Raw genomic sequence first — 17,235 nt, 5'->3', positions numbered from 1 at the left:
CAGGTGAGGTGTGGCTTGAGACTCTGGAGGTTTCTGGGCCTCAGTCTCCTGTTTCAATAAGTAGGGAAGTGGAATAAACAGAGGGGAAGACCAAGAAGCTCTGCAGTCTTTGGAGGAGAAAAGCAGAAGGCCAAATACAGTTCTGAAATGTATTTAGAGCACATACGCCATCTTCAAGCATCTCTACTGTTTCCACATGACGCTCAGTGCAATGGGCCCCACAGGCAGACCCTCTATGGCTCTAAGTACCTCTATGGCCTTGCACCCCTCCTGCCCCACAGTTGGCACACCTACCTGTCTTAAATGGTGACTCTTAACCAGGGGTGATTTTTTGGATACATTTGGCCACGTCTAGAGACATTTTTGCTGACCACGATCTGCGGTGGGGTGGGGGTGGGATTGTACTGGCATCCAGTGGGTGGAGGCCAGGATGCTGCTAACCTTCCCACAATACACAAGACAGCCCCACAGCAAAGAACTACCTGTAACTATCAATAGCGTTGACACTGAGAAACCTTTGTTTTAACCACAGCCAGAAATGGACAGACTTAGGAGAGTGAATCTGAGATAAAGGAGATTCAATAAATGGGGAACCAAGTGGAGGTAGAACTAGGAGCCTGGGTTTGGGGCCATCTGGTCTTGAGTTTTAATCCTGCCTCTATAACTCTCCCACCTCACTCCCAGAGGTGAGGTTCTGCCAGCTCCAGGGCCTGCAGGGCTCAGGGCCCAGAAGGGCCCCTTTACCTGGCCTCTGAGTGCTGGGGGTGCGCCCTCTAGTGGCGGTACAGATGGTTTACATCCCCCATGCCCCTGAGCTGCCAGGGCCTCAGTTCCCAGGAGACCCAGGAAAACCACTAGATAGTGGGATTTTCTACCCTGAAAGCCATCAGTCCCTGCCCTCTGAGAACCTCTTCTTCCTCACCACAACCACCACCATTCCAAGAAAGGCAAGGTTACAGGCACATGGTCCCAGGGATGGGCATCCCCTAAAGTCGGGGGCTGCCAGCTCACACCAAGAACTTGAATCGCTGCCACCTCGCTCCTGCTCAGCTTCCCTGGGTGTGAGAGGAGGAGCAGCATTTAGGGTCTTTCTGGATGGTGGCTGAGTTCACACAGAATGTCAGCCTCTGCACCTGGGCCCATGCCAGGTTAGGAGAAGCTGGGGACAGCTGAAATTTCTGTAGCCCCCACTTTGTGTGTATTATGTTGGGGAGACAGACAAAGAAAAGACTATGTGGATTTGGAGAAGGTGACAGGCCAGTCCCAGGTTCATGGCAGCATCTCGCTTACTCTCTGCAATTTCCCAAAGTGAAATGTAGGGCTAGCAGGACAGAAAAGGACTTTGGTTCAAACACAAAACCACTTGAGACAAACGATGTATCATGAAAAAAAGTGAAGGCCCAGCCTTGTTCCTCTTAGGACATCTCCTGAGAAGGCCAGCTCCTTTAGGACATCTTTGAGTGTGACAATGCCCTTCTCTTCTAACCTGCTTGGGTGGGAAAAAGACATGGAAAACCCTCAAATCCATGTCAGAATGATGGAAACCCTAGAACAGCTAGTTCTTACTGCCTAGTCAGATGGCACATGCCCTATAATCTCTTCTGTTGAGCTGTGTATACTTGTCCATTTATTGAGCACCTGCTGTATGCACAGGCTACTAGCCATCCCTCCCTTTGAGCAATGAAAACACCAGTCTGTTACATTGATTTCATTTCCATGGTCTCATCCAGAACTTTCAATTTTGTCATAGCACTTTTAAACCTTCCCTGGTCCCTCCCATCCCAACCCTAGCAAAATTTTTTTTTTTTTTAGACAGTCTCACTTTATTGCCCTTGGTAGAATGCTGTGGCATAATCATTGCTCACAACAACCTCCAACTCCTGAGCTTAGACGATTCTCTTTCCTCAGCCTCCTGAGCAGCTGGGACTATAGGCACCCGCCACAATGCCTGGCTAACCAAGTCTAGCAAATGTTCCTCCCATGATGGACACTGAGAATCTAATCAAATGTGTGTGTGTGTGTGCACGTGTATATAAGAGAGAGACAGAGAGAGACAGAGACAGATAGAGATAAAGAAAGCGCAACCATAGGCCATGGGTCTTCTCTCTAACACATGGGCAAAATCTATTATTGATGGTATCAGCAGGTTAATTAAGCAGTCTGTTAGTGATAATGTTAAGAAAGCTGGCATATTTTCAACTCAGATTGTCACCATTCAAGACTCAGGCATAACTGATGTTGGAGCAGCAATGCGGGGAGATGTCATGGAATGAGATAGTGAGGGAGAGAGGCTGGAGAGTAGGGGGGAGAGAGGGAGAAAGGGAGAGAGAAGGAGAGAGATAGATATTGCTTCTTGCTGATGGCAGGCTCAGTGTCAAGTCCTGAGGAAAATATGCTCTTGACTGCTGCAGATGTTCTCACATCCGACCCACTGCAATGCAAAATCATGCAGATTGTGAACAGCTAATGAAACAGCCAGTGTAGAAGGGAAAGTGAGAGGAATAAGAAAGAGTAAGAGACAGCAAGACAAATGTACCAGAAAGTGGTCCAAAAGAACACCACAGGGGAGCCTTCCCCCTGAACTAGTACAAGAGTAGACAAGCAGATCAATGCACAGCATGCTTGTCCAGTAACACACTCACCTGTCAGGGAAATTAAATGCTGGTAAAGAAGTTGTATCAACTCACAGGGAAAGGAACATTTAAACGTGGAGGTGAAGCAATGGGCTATTTACTTGGGCGATATACACTACTATACCTCCTCAATTCTAAGATGCATTTTCCAATATTTTAATGTTTTAAAAATCATAATGTGCCTTACAATGAATGTCGGGGGTGAGGGCGAGGGACCTTATCTGCTACCCCAAACAACTGCTTGTATGTGTGTGAACTTAGTCATGCGTAGAGGTATCTGTTCATTCAAGTGTCACCTCAGCTGACCACAGCAATCTATACAGAATTTGAACTTAAACTTAGATTCCTAATTGTTGCCTAAAACATCTTTCTAAAACTTACACTATAATGGAGCACGGACATGAAAAGTTATTGTACATGCAGAAGATCGTCTGCCAGATACCAGGCAATGCAATTAAAGACAGTAGAAATTGCCAAACCATAGATAGCTACCCTAAAGAAATGCTTGCCCATATGCACAAAGAGACATTTACAAGGATGTTAATTATAGCACTGTTTGTAAGAGCAAATAATTAGAAACAACCTAAATGTCCACCATTAGGGAACTCACATGGGAAGATCTCCAAAACAAACTGTTATGTGAAAAAAGCTACCGAGTATGTACATGATGATTTACTATATGTAAAACCCCATAATTGGTATACACACATATGTGTGCATAAATCCACAGGTTACATTTTGGAAGGTTCATACTTCACACAGTGGTCCCCTTTGGGGAAAGGAATTCAATGTGAGAATTAGGGGTTGTTGGAAGACTTCCATTTTTTTTTAACACCAAATTTTTCTATATTTTAAATTTTTACAATGAGAATATAATCATGTTTAGACATTGCCAAACTTTTTGAAGAAGATCATACAAATTTTGAAGTCAGCAGGGATTGGTGTGACCTCTTTACAGGTCCCACACTTAGGTATTTACATGTGAGAAACTTCCTATAGAAGCTGAGTAACTTCAGGAATGTTTTCTCCTTCAAATAAAGAAAAAAAAAATGAAGCCACAAGTGTAATCAAATTGGAAATGCAAACAAAAAAATTCTCAATATTCTTTTGTATGCTTTGAAATTATACTCTCAATCTCAAAGAAGCTAAAGGAGTCAAGATTAGAGGCAGAGATTACAGAAATCAATGGTGGCCATGACATCAGTGTTTAATAACCAAAGTCCAAAAGAGAATCAGAAAATGTGAAGAAGGCTTAGACTCCAACATTGGAAGAAGATGACTTGTACTGAATGTGTAAGTGAATGCTTGCTTATTGCTTCCAATGAACATTAATATAGTTTGTCCTCTTCTTAAAGCCTATTATATTAATATCTCTTATAACTAAGGCATCTTATAAACATGGCATTCAAGATCTATTCAGAGACCAAATTATTAAGAAATGAGAGGCCAGGCTCAGTGTCCATAGCTCAGTGGTTGGGGCACCGGCCACAAGCACCAGAGCTGGTGGGTTTGAACCCGGTCAGGGCCTGCCAAACAACAATAACAAAAAAACAGCCAAGTGTTGTGATGGGTGCCTGTAGTCCCAGCTACTAAGAGGCTGAGGCAAGAAAATCACTTAAGCTCAAGAGTTTGAGGTTGCTGTGAGCTATGAGGCCATGGCACTCTACCAGGGGCAAGAAAGTGAGACTCTGTCTCAAAAAAAAAAAAAAAAAAGGAAAGAAAGAAAAGAAATGAGAGGCCAGAAATGTTGGTTTATGTCTATAATCTCAGCATTTTGGGAGGCTAAGAATTGCTTGAGGCCAAGAGTTTGAGAATAGCCTGGGCAACATAGCAAGACCTTGTCTCTACAAAACCCAGAAACATTAGCTGGGTATGAGGGTGCATGTTTATAGTCCCAGCTACTTGGGAGGCTGAGGCAGGAGAATTCCTTAATTCTAGGCATTTGAGGTTGCTGTGAGTTATGATGATGTCACTGCTATCTAGCCCAGGCAACAGAGCAAGACCCTGTCTCAAAAAAAAAGAAAAAGAAACTGGAAAAATGTATTTCTTATATAGTACATGATAAAAAAAAAAAGGCTTTTTATTAATCTACAGAGGGTCCATGGTAACTGACTTCTAAAAGCTATTCTTTCCTCAAAAGATTAGCAATATTTCTCTTCTGGTCAGTGATTGGTCTAGGAAAGGATATGGTGACCTGATTCTAGCCAATGAGGGTTATCTGCTGGGGACTTCTGGGAAAGGTCTCCTCCCATCTAAGAAGGGGTGGCAGGCAGACAGCCTCTTATCCTCTGGACATGATGCTTGGCATTGCAGCTGCCTTCTCCTAAACGTGGCAGGAGCTAGCCTGAAGATGAAGCACACGGGGAAGCTGACAGAGCAGAAACTTGGGAAGAAGGCCCTGGATATCTCCCTGAATTTATTACTTTTGCAAATAATAAAGTCCTTTATCATTTAAGCCACTATGAGAGTTTCTGCTAAGTTTAGCCAAAAACATGCACAAAATATATAAAGATCAATGAGGCATGGTTGCTCATGTCTGTAATCCTAGCACTCTGGGAGGCCAAGGCAGGAGGACTGCTTAAAACTAGGAGTTTAAAACCAGCCTGAGCAAGAGGTAGACTGTCTCTACCAAAAATAGAAAAACTAGCCAGGCATGGTGGCATGTGACTGTAGTTCTTCCTACCTGTGAGGCTAAAGCAGGGCAATTGCTTTAACCTAGGAATTTGAGTTTGCTATGAGCTGTGATACCACTGCACTCTAGCTAGGGCAACAGAGCAAGACTCTGTCCACTCCCTCCTCAAAAAAAAAAAAAAATACACACATATAAGATATTTAAAAATTATTAAAAGATATCAGTAATATAGCCAGGTATGATGGCTCATGCCTGTAATCCTAGCACTCTGGGAAGCTGAAATGGGTGGATTGCCTGAGCTCACGGGTTTGAGACCAGCCTGAGCAAGAGAGCAAAACCCTACCTCTAAAAAAATAGCTGAGCATTGTTGCTTAGTCCCAGTTACTCGGGAGGCTGAGGCAAGAGGATCCCTTGAGCCCAAGAGTTTGAGATTACTGTGAGCTATGATGCCGATGCCACCGCACTCTACCAACGGCCACAAAGAGAGACTCTGTCTCAAAAAAAAAAGATAATAGTAATCAAAATCATAGAAAAATATATGGTAAGGCAATCTATAAAGTATAAAATCCCAATGACATGAACTCAATTTTATTAACAGCCAAAGTCAGATTTCTGAATCTAAGAAACAAATCAATTTGCAGGAGTGCTTAGTCTCAGAGAATAATCCTCATTGACTAAATGGTTTCCAAATAGCTCTTCCCAGCCTGTGGCTTATTTTTCTTCACTTTGTTGCTGGTGTTTTTTGTCAAGTAGTTTACTATCCAGTCAAATAAACAATACTTTTCTTTCTGTCATATACTCTTTGGGTGATTAAGAAACTACCCCGACTCCAACAGTCATTTACATTTTTTTCTACAAGTTTTCAATTTTCATGTTTAGGTCTTTATCTGGAATTTACTTTTGTGTACAGTATGAAACAGGGATCTCCTTGTTCTCTCTACTATTTGGGAACCCAGATGCCTCATATAATTATTACAAGGTTCTTAACCATCCTGGGCAGTGGAAAAATGCAAATTGAAATGAGAAAAGATGGCTCGGCGCCTGTGGCTCAAGCGGCTAAGGTGTCAGCCACATACACCTAAGGTGGTGGGTTCGAATCCCCAGCCCGGGCCTGCCAAACAACAATGATGGCTGCAACCAAAAAATGGCCAGGCGTTGTGGCTGGCGCCTGTAGTCCCAGCTACTTGGGAGGTGGAGGCAGGAGACTCGCTTGAGCCCAGGAGTTGGAGGTTGCTCTGAGCTGTGAAGCCATGGCACTCTACTGCTTAGAGGGGATAGCTTGAGGGGATAGCTTGAGGGGGGATAGCTTGAGGGGGATAGCTTGAGGCTCCGTCCCCAAAAAAAAAAGAAATGAGAAAAGAACCATAGCAGATGAACAGAAATTTAAAACGATTAGTACTACCAAATATTGAAGAGGTGTTGAAGAGGACATAGAGAAACAAAAATTCATACTCTGCAGGTAGGGTGAAAGCCTGCATGCCGCTGGGTATTAGTTAGTAAAGTTCCATGTGTACATGCCCTCTAACATGCTCATTCCATTTCTAGGTCCATATCCTAAATCAGTAATTCTCAACACCGGCTGCACAAATGAAACTAAATCTGAGGTAGAACTCAGATCTATTTTTTTTAAGCACGAGACACTCATCTTCCCACCAGATCTGTTTTTGTTTTAAGCAGCTCAAGTGATCGTAATATAGATCAAGGTTTGAAAACCCTGCCCAGAAGAACTCTTTGTCATGTGCACATAGACACGTATATAAGGTTGTTTGGAGCCAGACTGTGATAAACATACAAGAAACTGGAAACAAATGTCTTCAATTAGTCAACTGTGGAGAGTTACATAGTAGAATGCCTATAATAGGCAAAAATGAATTTATATATTAACAAGTATAAATCTCAAAAGCAATTCACAGTATGATACAGTTAATGTAAATTTTAAAAATATATAAATTGATGGCTGGTGGTACATAAATCACAACCATCTTGAATGCAGGTCAGCAGACTTCTCCAGGGAGAGAAAGAAACAGAATCAAGAAGAGGGCATTGAGGGTTTTGAGTGCATCTAATGTTTTATTTCTATATTTCCTCAAATTTCTATGTTAATTGAAAAATTAGGGGTGGTGCCTGTGGCTCAAGGAGTAGGGCACCGGCCTCATATGCTGAAGGTGGTGGGTTCAAACCCAGCCCTCGCCAAAAACCACAAAAAAAAAAAAAGAAAAGAAAAAGAAAAATTAAAATTCATAATTAAAAAAAAATCCAGAAGGCAAGGCATGGTGGCTCATGCCTGCAATCTGAGCACTCTGGGAGGCCAAAGAGAGTAGATTGCCTGAGCTCAGAAGTTTGAGACCCTCCCGAGCAAGAGGGAGATCCTTTCTTTAAAAATAAAATAGCCCTGCTGGGCATGGTGGCTCATAGCTGTAGTCCTAGCACTCTGGGAGGCCAAGGCAAGTAGATTGCTTGAGCTCAGAAGTTCAAAATCAGCCTGAACAAAAGCCAAACCCAGTCTCTAAAAATAGCTGGGCGTTGTGGTAGGCTCTTGTAGTCTCAGCTACTCGGGAGGCTGAAGCAAGTGAATCACTTGAGCTCAGGAGTTTGAGGTTGCTGTGAGCTATGACACCATGACATTCCACCCAGGGCGACAAAGTGAAACTCTGTCTAAAAAAAAAAAAAAAAAAAGGAAAGAAAGAAAAAAAGGCAGTTTACAGAATAACATATATGCACAAACCCATTTGTATTAAATTATGTTTATAAAGGCATACTGACAGTATATATCAATATAATAAATAGGAAAAGATTCATCTACTTTTAGGTGTTAACTTGAATTTGGAGGGATATATACTAAACTTGTCTCTGGGGAGAGATGTAGGATGTTCAACTTGATATAACAGCTATATATTATCAGGAAAAAATAGAGCCATTTTCATTAAAACAAACAAAGCACCCTAAGACTTGAGTTGCCATTCTGGCTCCAGACTGATATTGGACAAAGTACTCCTAGACTCTACTTTTTCAACGACAAGGAGGGAAAGGTAAAGCTGGCTTCCCCTCCTCTTCTCTCTTCTATTCTCTCCTCCCTTCCTTCCTTCCTTCCACTATTTTATTGGTAACATAGTAAATGATTCAAATTATATAAAAGAGTAAATCATAAAAAGTAAGTCTCCTTTCCAACTCTGATCCTTAGCTTCACCCCTTCCCCAGAGGCAACCGCTGTAGCCAGGTTCTCAGTCCCTGCCAGAGATACATGCAATTAAACTCACGTGGGGTGGGGGGGAGAGGGAGGGAGATTGGTGTGCTCTCACCTAACAGGCACAACATAAGGGCATATGACACACTTCCTGGATGGGGGGTACAACTACAGCTTGGACTTTACCTAACAAACACAAACAATGTAACCTAATCGTCTATACCTCATATTAATCTAAAATTTAAAAAAAGATTAGCTGTATTTAATAATATACATTTATTAAAAGTGTAAGTCATCACCTTTACACACACACACACACACTCAAATCACAGAATTCAACCCTTCTGTCTTTTAAGGATGTAAACCCTAATATTTGCTTGATTTATAACCACTATAACTCTACCTGATAGGCAGTGCTAAACAGCACAGATTTTCTTTTAAATAGCTTGAGAATTTGGGAGAGTTTCACAATCCATATTGAAGTGTCACCAATTCGGGACTGGGAATTTCTGGATTAAAAAATCAGCCTATAAAACTAGGTGTAGGCTGACTTGGAAATTTGGAACCTTTTAATATAAGATTCCTGATAACACATCCATCTTCTAAGAGGCTCACTTTTATCATTGCGGCTCCCTAGTTTGAACTTCTTTAATGGATCCCCATCAGCAGTAAGATAAAGTTCAAACCCTAAGCTAGTATTCAAGACCCCAGAGTGCTCCCTCCGGCATTTGTAAACCTCTCCCCTGCCTTACACTTTCCCACTTTCTCTGTTTTCTGGATTTTAGGAATTATAAAATCTCTAACAGCATTTATTGATCACCGACTGTATGCTGGGTCCTGAGCAAGCTGCTCAGAAACGGGTGAGTTGGCCATGTATGAGTGTCCCCACAGCTTTTTGGGAACATCTACTTATCAGACACTTCCCCTAAACCCAAGAGTCAGACAGCTCATTCCAATAACAGACTTTTTTTTTTCCCCAGAAGATCCTGCCACTCTTGTTGGGCTCTGCTTATCAGAGCTTCTTTTGACGTGTGGAGCCAGAATTAAACAGATCCTTTGTTCTGGGTGTTCTATCTTTAGTAATGCAGTTGAAATATGAGTGAACGTCATCAGAGGCACGTGCCATGCTGTGGACCCATTCTAAGCACACAGCCCATGAAATCCCCAGGTCTCTGTCCTGAGTACCTCAGCCAAGTCAGGTCTTGGCACGTTTATGTTTGTGCAGCTACACTGATGAGCAAGCCTTACCTCAAACCTTGCGAGATCTCGGCCCTCCTTGGCAGATCTTTTCAGATCCTGGTACTCTTGCCCATGAATTCACAATCCCTGCCAGGTTGTTGTCTCTGCTTCTTTAATGAGAGCCACAGGCTTCCTCCATCCCAGGCAGTCATAAAACAACTAGAGGGGATGGGACTGAGGACAGAGCTCTAGGCCACACCACTATTCTTCCCTCTGGCTGAAACGGACCCACTCCTATGTCCTCTTGGGGCCTGACACACACTAGGGGCCCATGACAGTTCTGAGGCTGCCACAATCTTTGGCACCCAACCCAGGCCAGTCTTCCTTCATGGGTTCTCAAAATCTGCACCACTGTGCCTACATATTCCTTTGATAACATGACCTAATAATCCCCCTTTGTAAAAACAAACACCCTCTCCCTAAATAATGCAGTTCATGTTAGATTCCTAAAATCTTAGAGGTGTTGCAAGGTCATTTAGAGATAATATCTAATGACTTTCATCCTCTATAAAACTTTATTGGACTTATCACTGGAACTTTTGCTTTTTGTTTTCTGGTCTTTTGGGCATTTGAGCTCCTCTTACCCCCCAAATAATAAGTTTCCTAATGGCAGGAATATGTCTCCTCTGGTTCTTGCCATCTTTAACTGGGGCAGGTGGAGAGTAGTGGAGCCAGAAGAGGACTAACATTTACTGGGTGCTTATGATATCCTGGGAGATTGATATGTTTAATTCCCATAAAAACTCTACTTAGTTCACTAGTGTCCCCACTTTATAATGGGGGTACCAAGGCCAGGAAAGGTTGGAAAACATGCTCAGGATGACCTAGGAAGTGGGGGGCCCATCCACCCAAGGCCTGCCAATCAAAAGAGTGGACCAGCGGTGGTAAAAACTTATATAAGAAGATAAAACACTTAAAAATGATTTTTTTAAATGGAAAATGTCTAAATGTCCAGGTAGCCAAAGAATCTGGTCACCTTTGTCATCAGGGTAAGGTCCATTGCAAGAGCGTGACCTCAAACATTTTGTGCCAAAGCATTTGTTCACTGAAGAAATCCACACTGAGTGCAGACTGTGTGCCAGGCCCAGAGGGAGTATGGGGGGTAGGGATAAATAAGATTCAGTCCCCATCTTGGGCTACTCAGTCTGATGGGAGAGCAGACTTGGGAACAACAAAATGGGCAGTCCCCAAATAGACACAAGCACATACAGGGAACAGCAGTCTAACCCTCCGGGATTCCCAGGGAGGACTTCTGAGAGGAAATGATTTCTGAAACAAGTCACAAAGATCTAGCAGCCAGGGAAGAGGCTGAGATGGTGGGAAGAGCAAGAATCCAGGCAGCAGGGCCCTGTGCAAAGGCCTGGGGCCCGGGAGAGAAGGGTCACAAGATTCACCAGGGCTGCAGTGGAGTACAGCAGGGTAGGAGCAGGAGCAGGTCCAGGCAGGGACTCGTAGCATCCAGAGGTGTCTGAGGGGCATGGATGCCATGTGGAACACCACTGCCCCAGCTAGAGGGAGCATATATCATGGCACAGAGCACATCTTGCTACCTCCTGCTCACAGGAGACCAGGCCTGAAGGCAGGCCCTCAGGACTCAGGCAGCACTGCTATGGCCACCTCTTGGACCAGGAAAGCAAAGAGGACTAAGCATGAGAGAGGAGCAGTGCAGAGAAAGATGGATCAATGACATGGAAACCATGTGGCCCAGGGGCAAAGGAGACATGGGGGAGCAGGTCTGCGGCAAGTTGGGTGTGAGTGAGCAGATCTCCCAAAGACTGGACACTGTGGACCATGGACTCAATGGTGAGCTCAGGGATCCCCCTCCCCCAAAAGACAGAGTTTCACTACATTGCCCTTGGCAGAATGCTATGGCATCACAGCTCATAGCACCCTCAAACTCCTGGATTTAAGCAATTCTCTTACCTTAACCTCTCAGTAGCTGGGACCACAGGCACCCACCACAATGCCAAGCCACTTTTTATTGTAGCTGTCATTGCCACTCTAGCTGGCCTGGGCTGGATTTGAACCTGCTAGCCTTGCAGTGCATGTGGCTGGCACCGCAACTGCTGTGCTACGGGCACTGAGCCTGTTTTGTTTTGTTTTGAGACAGAGTCTCAAGCTGTCACCCTGGGTAGAGTGCCATGACATCATAGTTCACAGCAACCTCCAACTCTTAGGTTCAAGCAATCCTTTTGCCTCGGTTTTTCTATTTTTAGTGGAGACAGGGTCTTGCTTTTTGCTCAGGCTGGTCTCGACCTCATGAGCTCAAGCAATCCACCTACCTTGGCCTCTCAGAATGCTAAGATTACCAGCATGAGCCACCACACCTGGCCTCAGGGATCTTTTCATGGCAATGAAATACATGGTGACATTTAACATAAGGGACTGCGGGGGATAGCACAGGAAGAAGTCACTTCATAGCAAAGGGCGGCTGGGGCTGCACTTCCGGTACATGCAGGAAGGCTGTTCTTCATGGAAGGCATCAGCTGGCTGATGCTCAGGACCCAGATGGGGGTCTTTACTGACATTCAGCTGTCTCCTGCTCCATGTGAATAAAGTCAGGCAGCCAGAGGTGACCTTCAGGGCTTCTGATCTTCCCTGTACACACACCTACACAGTGTCTGTGGTGCCAGCCTTATAAATGTAGTTGCTGAGATGCCACATGGGGTCTCCACCTCTTTAAAGCCCCTGCCCCATTCATAACTACTAGCAAGGTGTGCCTAGTCCTCTGGCCAGGGTCTGCTCTGGAACCTGGCCCCAACCCTCCCTCTTGCTGCTAACTCCACCCCATGCTGTCCTCCCCTCAAGGCCTCTGAAGAAGGCTGTGGGGCCTGCAGCCCCTGGAACGGACTCTGTGCAGGGAGACTGGTGGCTGGACCTGGGGTGTGTATTTTCCAATGCCTCCTCTATTGACCTTTAATTACACTGTTTGCCCAGCTTCCCAAACCATTAACTTCCACCTCACAGCGACCATACGTCAATTAACAGAGGGCCTGCTCTGAGCTTGAGCTCCTGAGCACAATTAGGCGTGACAGTCCACAAATAAGAAAGAACTGGAGAATTAATTAAGGTCTAAGCAAATTAATTACCAGTCCCCAATCGATTCTGATGCCAGCACACATGCTCCTGGGCTCACCGTCATTCCTAACATCTCCATGTATAAATAGTAACTGAGATTTCCCACGTGATTGCTGTTCTAGACCGGGGCACAGTGCGGCCCTGAAACTACCTTGGCTGCAGAAGCATCCTGGGGCTTCCCACATACTCAGCACACATGTGTGCACATGCATCAATGCACACACACATACACTCATACACACAACACCAGCTAAAAAACCAAGGGAGAACATGGAGGCAGCCCCGGCCACCCCTGGGCCTCATGCCTCAGTTCATCAGCTACTACTGGTGAGGGGTCACCCAAGCAGGCTGGAATAGCCCCAGACTGGGCGTGGGAGGCCAGTCAAGCTCAGTGTGAGTTTCAGTGAATCTATAAAAGGGGGATGGCATGGTCTGCCTTCAGACCCTCCCAGCACAGAATGAGGAGAAGTGAGGGAAAAGAGAGGCCTTCTGGGGTACAAGGAGAGCTGTGCAAACCCCTGGGAGTACTGGGCTCTGCAGACGTGGGGAGGCCTACAGTGATGTCAAGGAGGTCCCAAAGGAAGGGACTAAAGGGGTTCTGGTCAGAGGCCTCATTTCCAGATGAGAAGACAGAGGCAGAGCAGGGTGGGAGTAGGGGAGTTATGTGTTGGCCCAGGTATCCTGGCTCAGGCCTCTCTTAGACAGTATGTGGGCCCAAGAGAAGTCGCCCTCAACCTCCCAGACTTCAGGCTGGAGCCCAAGAAGGAGCAGGGCAGAGTAGTAGAAAGAAGCAACTGACTTTCTAGGAGCCTCTCTGTGCCTGAGAGCTTGAGTTCTCAGCTTGCCTAGGAGACTGGGAGTTAAGGATGTGGCCCCAACACCCCTCACCCTGAACAGCCCCCTTCTGTTCCACTCTACACACACACCCCAACAACCAGGGCTTAATATGATCACTTCCACTTGTCTCAGCCACTTCCCACATGTACTCACAGCCTGGTGAGTCCTGTCTCCCTACCATGTCAGCAACCCAGAGGGGCAAAGGACCCTCTGCCAGGTAAAGCATGTTCTGAGCACACTTCTCAACAGCCTTTAAGGGTGACCCAGCCTGGTCAAGCCTAGCTTGCCTTGGAAAGTAGGAGTGAATATTGGCCAGGACCTGGGCCTTCCCGGCATCCAGGGGGCTTAGAGACAGTCTGTCCTAGCCAGTTCCTGGGGATAAGATGGAGGAGGGCCTAGTGTAGGAACTGGGAGGTGGCCTGAGAGGACCAGGGGTCCATTGAGCTCCTGGTGGGTGGGGAGCATTACCTATTCATCTCACAACTGTGTCAGTAATGACTAGGGGGGCTGATGACTAGGCATGGCTCCGACCTGTAATCTTAGCACTCTAAGAGACTGAGGTGGGTGGATTGCTTGAGCTCAGGAGTTTGAGACCAGCCTGAGTAAGTGTGAGACCCTGTCTCTACTGAAAACAAACAAACAAAAAACCTAGCTGGGCATGGTGGCAGGCACCTGTAGTCCCAGCTACTTGGGAGGCTGAGGCAAGAGGATTGCTTGAACCCATGAGTTTGAGGTTGCTGTGAGCTATGATGACACCATGGCACTCTACCCAGGGTGACAGAGCAAGATTCTGTCTCCAAAAAAAAAAAAAGAAAAAGGAAAAAAAAAATGTATCAACTAGGGGAACTGGCAAATGCCCATCTGCAGATAGGACTGGGATGGAGACCAGAGCCCCAGAGAGGGAAGCAGAGACTAGGGCTGGGGGAGGGGGGGAGGCAAAGGCAGGCAGGACCCCACACAGCCAGGACTTGGGTAGCTAGGCCTGAGGAAGAAGCCCTGAAGGGCCTGCTTCTCTCAGAACCCTGGTGAGGCAGGAACTACCAGGGCTGCAAACCATTCTGTGGGCAACCTGTGCAACTCACCAGGGATGTGCAGATCCCAAGGCCCCTGACAGCGTCTGTACCCCAGTGAGAAGATGGGAGGGAATCAGACTGGAGCCTAAAGAGGGACATGTCCAAAAGCCTCAGACCAACCGAAGGAGTCCCAGAGCTGTTAAGACCGCTCCAAGGTTACACAGCAAGATGGCCAGCAGAGTAGGGCTGAAATGGACCCCTGGTGAAGTCTGGCTAAGGACAGATTGCATCTCAGCTAGATCCAGTCCAGTGCAGCTGAGCGCTGCCCCCTTGTCAGGCTGCTTATGACCCTAGGCCAAAGGTAAGGAATACCAGTTGGGCAGCCTGTTTGCTCAATTAGGCCCCTTAACAAAGTCAGATCTAAAGGGTTATTCCATTAATGGCCCAGAACAGAAATAGCTGAGAGTTCATTAGAAGTGTGGAGTTGCTATAGCAATTATCTAGGTCAGCTGAGGCTTGGCAGGGTAGTTAGTTCTGGGAGTTCATTAGCCTCTGGGCCATCCAGGAGGTGGGGCTGCCCAGTAAAGATCCTACCTTCTCACAGGCCCTTTTCCTATCAACGGAATCTGGTTTGCAGCCTCATTTGCTCCTCCCAGAGCCCTGGGCTATATAGAAGTGGATACTGGTGCCTGCATATTATAGATGGGGAAGCTGAACCCTGGAGGTAAAGATCGGGGCCAGGACCTTGAGCCTGGGTCTGAGACTCTAGCTCTTCAGACTAAGCCTTGACATGAGGGCGGTCACAGAACCTCATGCCCTGTGTTGGCACCACCCCCATCTTTGTCCTCAGGCACAGAGGGCAAACTGGTGCTATGGTTTAAGTGTTTGCTTATCCTTCTCTTCACAACTAACTATGCACTGCTCTGTGCTGCTCTCAATGGTGCTTATTTTTTAATCTAAAAAAAAAATTACTGCTGGGCTTGGTGACACACTTGGAGTCCCAGCTACTCAGGAGGCTGAAGTGGAGGGTCACTTGAGCCCAGGAATTTGAGGTTGTTGTGAGTTATGATGATGCCACTGTACTGTATCCTGTGCGTCAGAGCAAAACCATGTCTCAAAATAAAATAAGAGCCAAACTGGGCTTTTTTGGCATCCCCATAACCCAGACCTTTATAAGTCTTGACTCAGCTGAAGCCAGGAGAAATCCTCTCCGCACACACCTGTGCACCCACCGTCAGCTGTGTATGAGAGAGGCCTCTAACACAGTGATTTTCAGCCAGTGTGCTGAGGCATGCTGGTGTGCTGTAAGAGGATCTTAGGTGTGATGCAAAAAAATTTAAAGATCACTAATTAAATTATTTTTGAAAGAAGTTCAAAGCATAGTAAGTGTATTTTTTAATTCTTTTTATTAACGTAATTTAAGTGTGTCACGATAGTTTAACTATAGGTTCAAGTGTGCTGTGAAATAAAAAAGGTTGAAAAACACTGCTCTAAAACCTAGAGGGCCACAAGATCCAAAGGCTTGAAACCTAAATTAGCAGAAGCTCCAACCTCTTTTGTGACAGGAGCCCTGCTGGCTGTCTGGTTAGGTCTATGTGCCGCTCTCAGGATAATGTTTCTAACTCTATAAAACAATATATATAGGATCTCAAAGGGATTCTATTGAAATAAGTTATCAAAATATTTTTAATGTGATATAATAATAGATACGCTTTTAAACAATGAATTAAAAAGCAGTTGACATATTAGGTATGAATTAGTGTTGAGCATAAATGCTATTTTAAGATCTCTGAAACAACTGTATAGTGACACAAAAACATCTTTGATTTCTATTGGTGACAAAGTCAAAGGTCCTCCTTCTTACTGTGGTTTGATGCCTATATTCATAATGAAAGAAATATTAAATTTCAGTTACAGGTTAGTATAATTATTTTCCCCAACCAACTATACTAGACCCACTGTATTCTCTCTACTGACCCCTTGGGGGCCTGGGGCCCCAGGTTAAGAACCCCTGCACTGAAAGCAGGATCACCGGCTTGGAGCCATCAGTGAGGTCCCTTGGTCCTGACTTCTAGCCACGTGTTTGCTACTTCCCCCAGCTGGGTACCCCCTGGGCATCACTAAAGATGTAGAAAGGCCATCCAGCCCCCTGGGAGCCCTGTAGTCCCAGATACCCAGGCACAGAACACTCATGTCTGTGTACCATGCAGGTCTTACCTACAGCAGGGAATGGCACAAATCTCTGGACGAGAAGGCGGGTGGCAGGGGTGAACTTGTTTGCTTTCTGAACCAGGACATTAAGGCCCACCTTGGAAAGAAAACAAACAAACAAACAAAATGTGCATGGTGCTGCAGTGGCTTGTGGGAAGAAGGGGGCAGAACTGGAGGGAGGGCACAGAGAGAGGGATGTTGCCTTTCCCCTGAAGTGGCACCCCAGGTCCCTAGTCCCCAGTGTCATCTGATGTTGCAGAGCCCCAGTGTGGCTTTTTAAGATACCACTGCCTTGGCTCGGCGCCTATAGCTCAACGGGCTAAGGCGCCAGCCACGTACACCTAAGGTGGCGGGTTCGAATCCCCAGCCCGGACCCGCCAAACAACAATGACGGCTGCAACCAAAAAA

General features: G+C 45.7%; 1 protein-coding gene across 5 annotated transcripts in view; it reads right to left on the bottom strand.

The window, feature by feature from the left end:
* Positions 1-17,235, bottom strand: part of SFXN5 (sideroflexin 5) — a 118,705-nt gene that overhangs the window by 28,999 nt on the left and 72,471 nt on the right. For 4 of the 5 annotated variants that reach the window (XR_001161446.2, XM_003793413.3, XM_012807412.2 and 1 more), the window contains exon 10: positions 16,834-16,924. Coding sequence is in view for 4 of the 5 variants with exons in the window: in XM_003793413.3 (XP_003793461.1) it covers positions 16,834-16,924 (91 nt within the window). In the remaining variant the exon portion in view is untranslated. Of the gene's footprint in view, positions 1-16,833; positions 16,925-17,235 lie in introns of those variants that run through there. The other variant, XM_023515266.1, reaches the window with a different exon arrangement.

Source organism: Otolemur garnettii, unplaced genomic scaffold, assembly GCF_000181295.1.
Source record: "Otolemur garnettii isolate 467f Iridium unplaced genomic scaffold, OtoGar3 scaffold00068, whole genome shotgun sequence".
NCBI classification, from domain to species: domain Eukaryota; kingdom Metazoa; phylum Chordata; class Mammalia; order Primates; family Galagidae; genus Otolemur; species Otolemur garnettii.
This window is presented reverse-complemented; position numbering and strand designations above follow the sequence as displayed.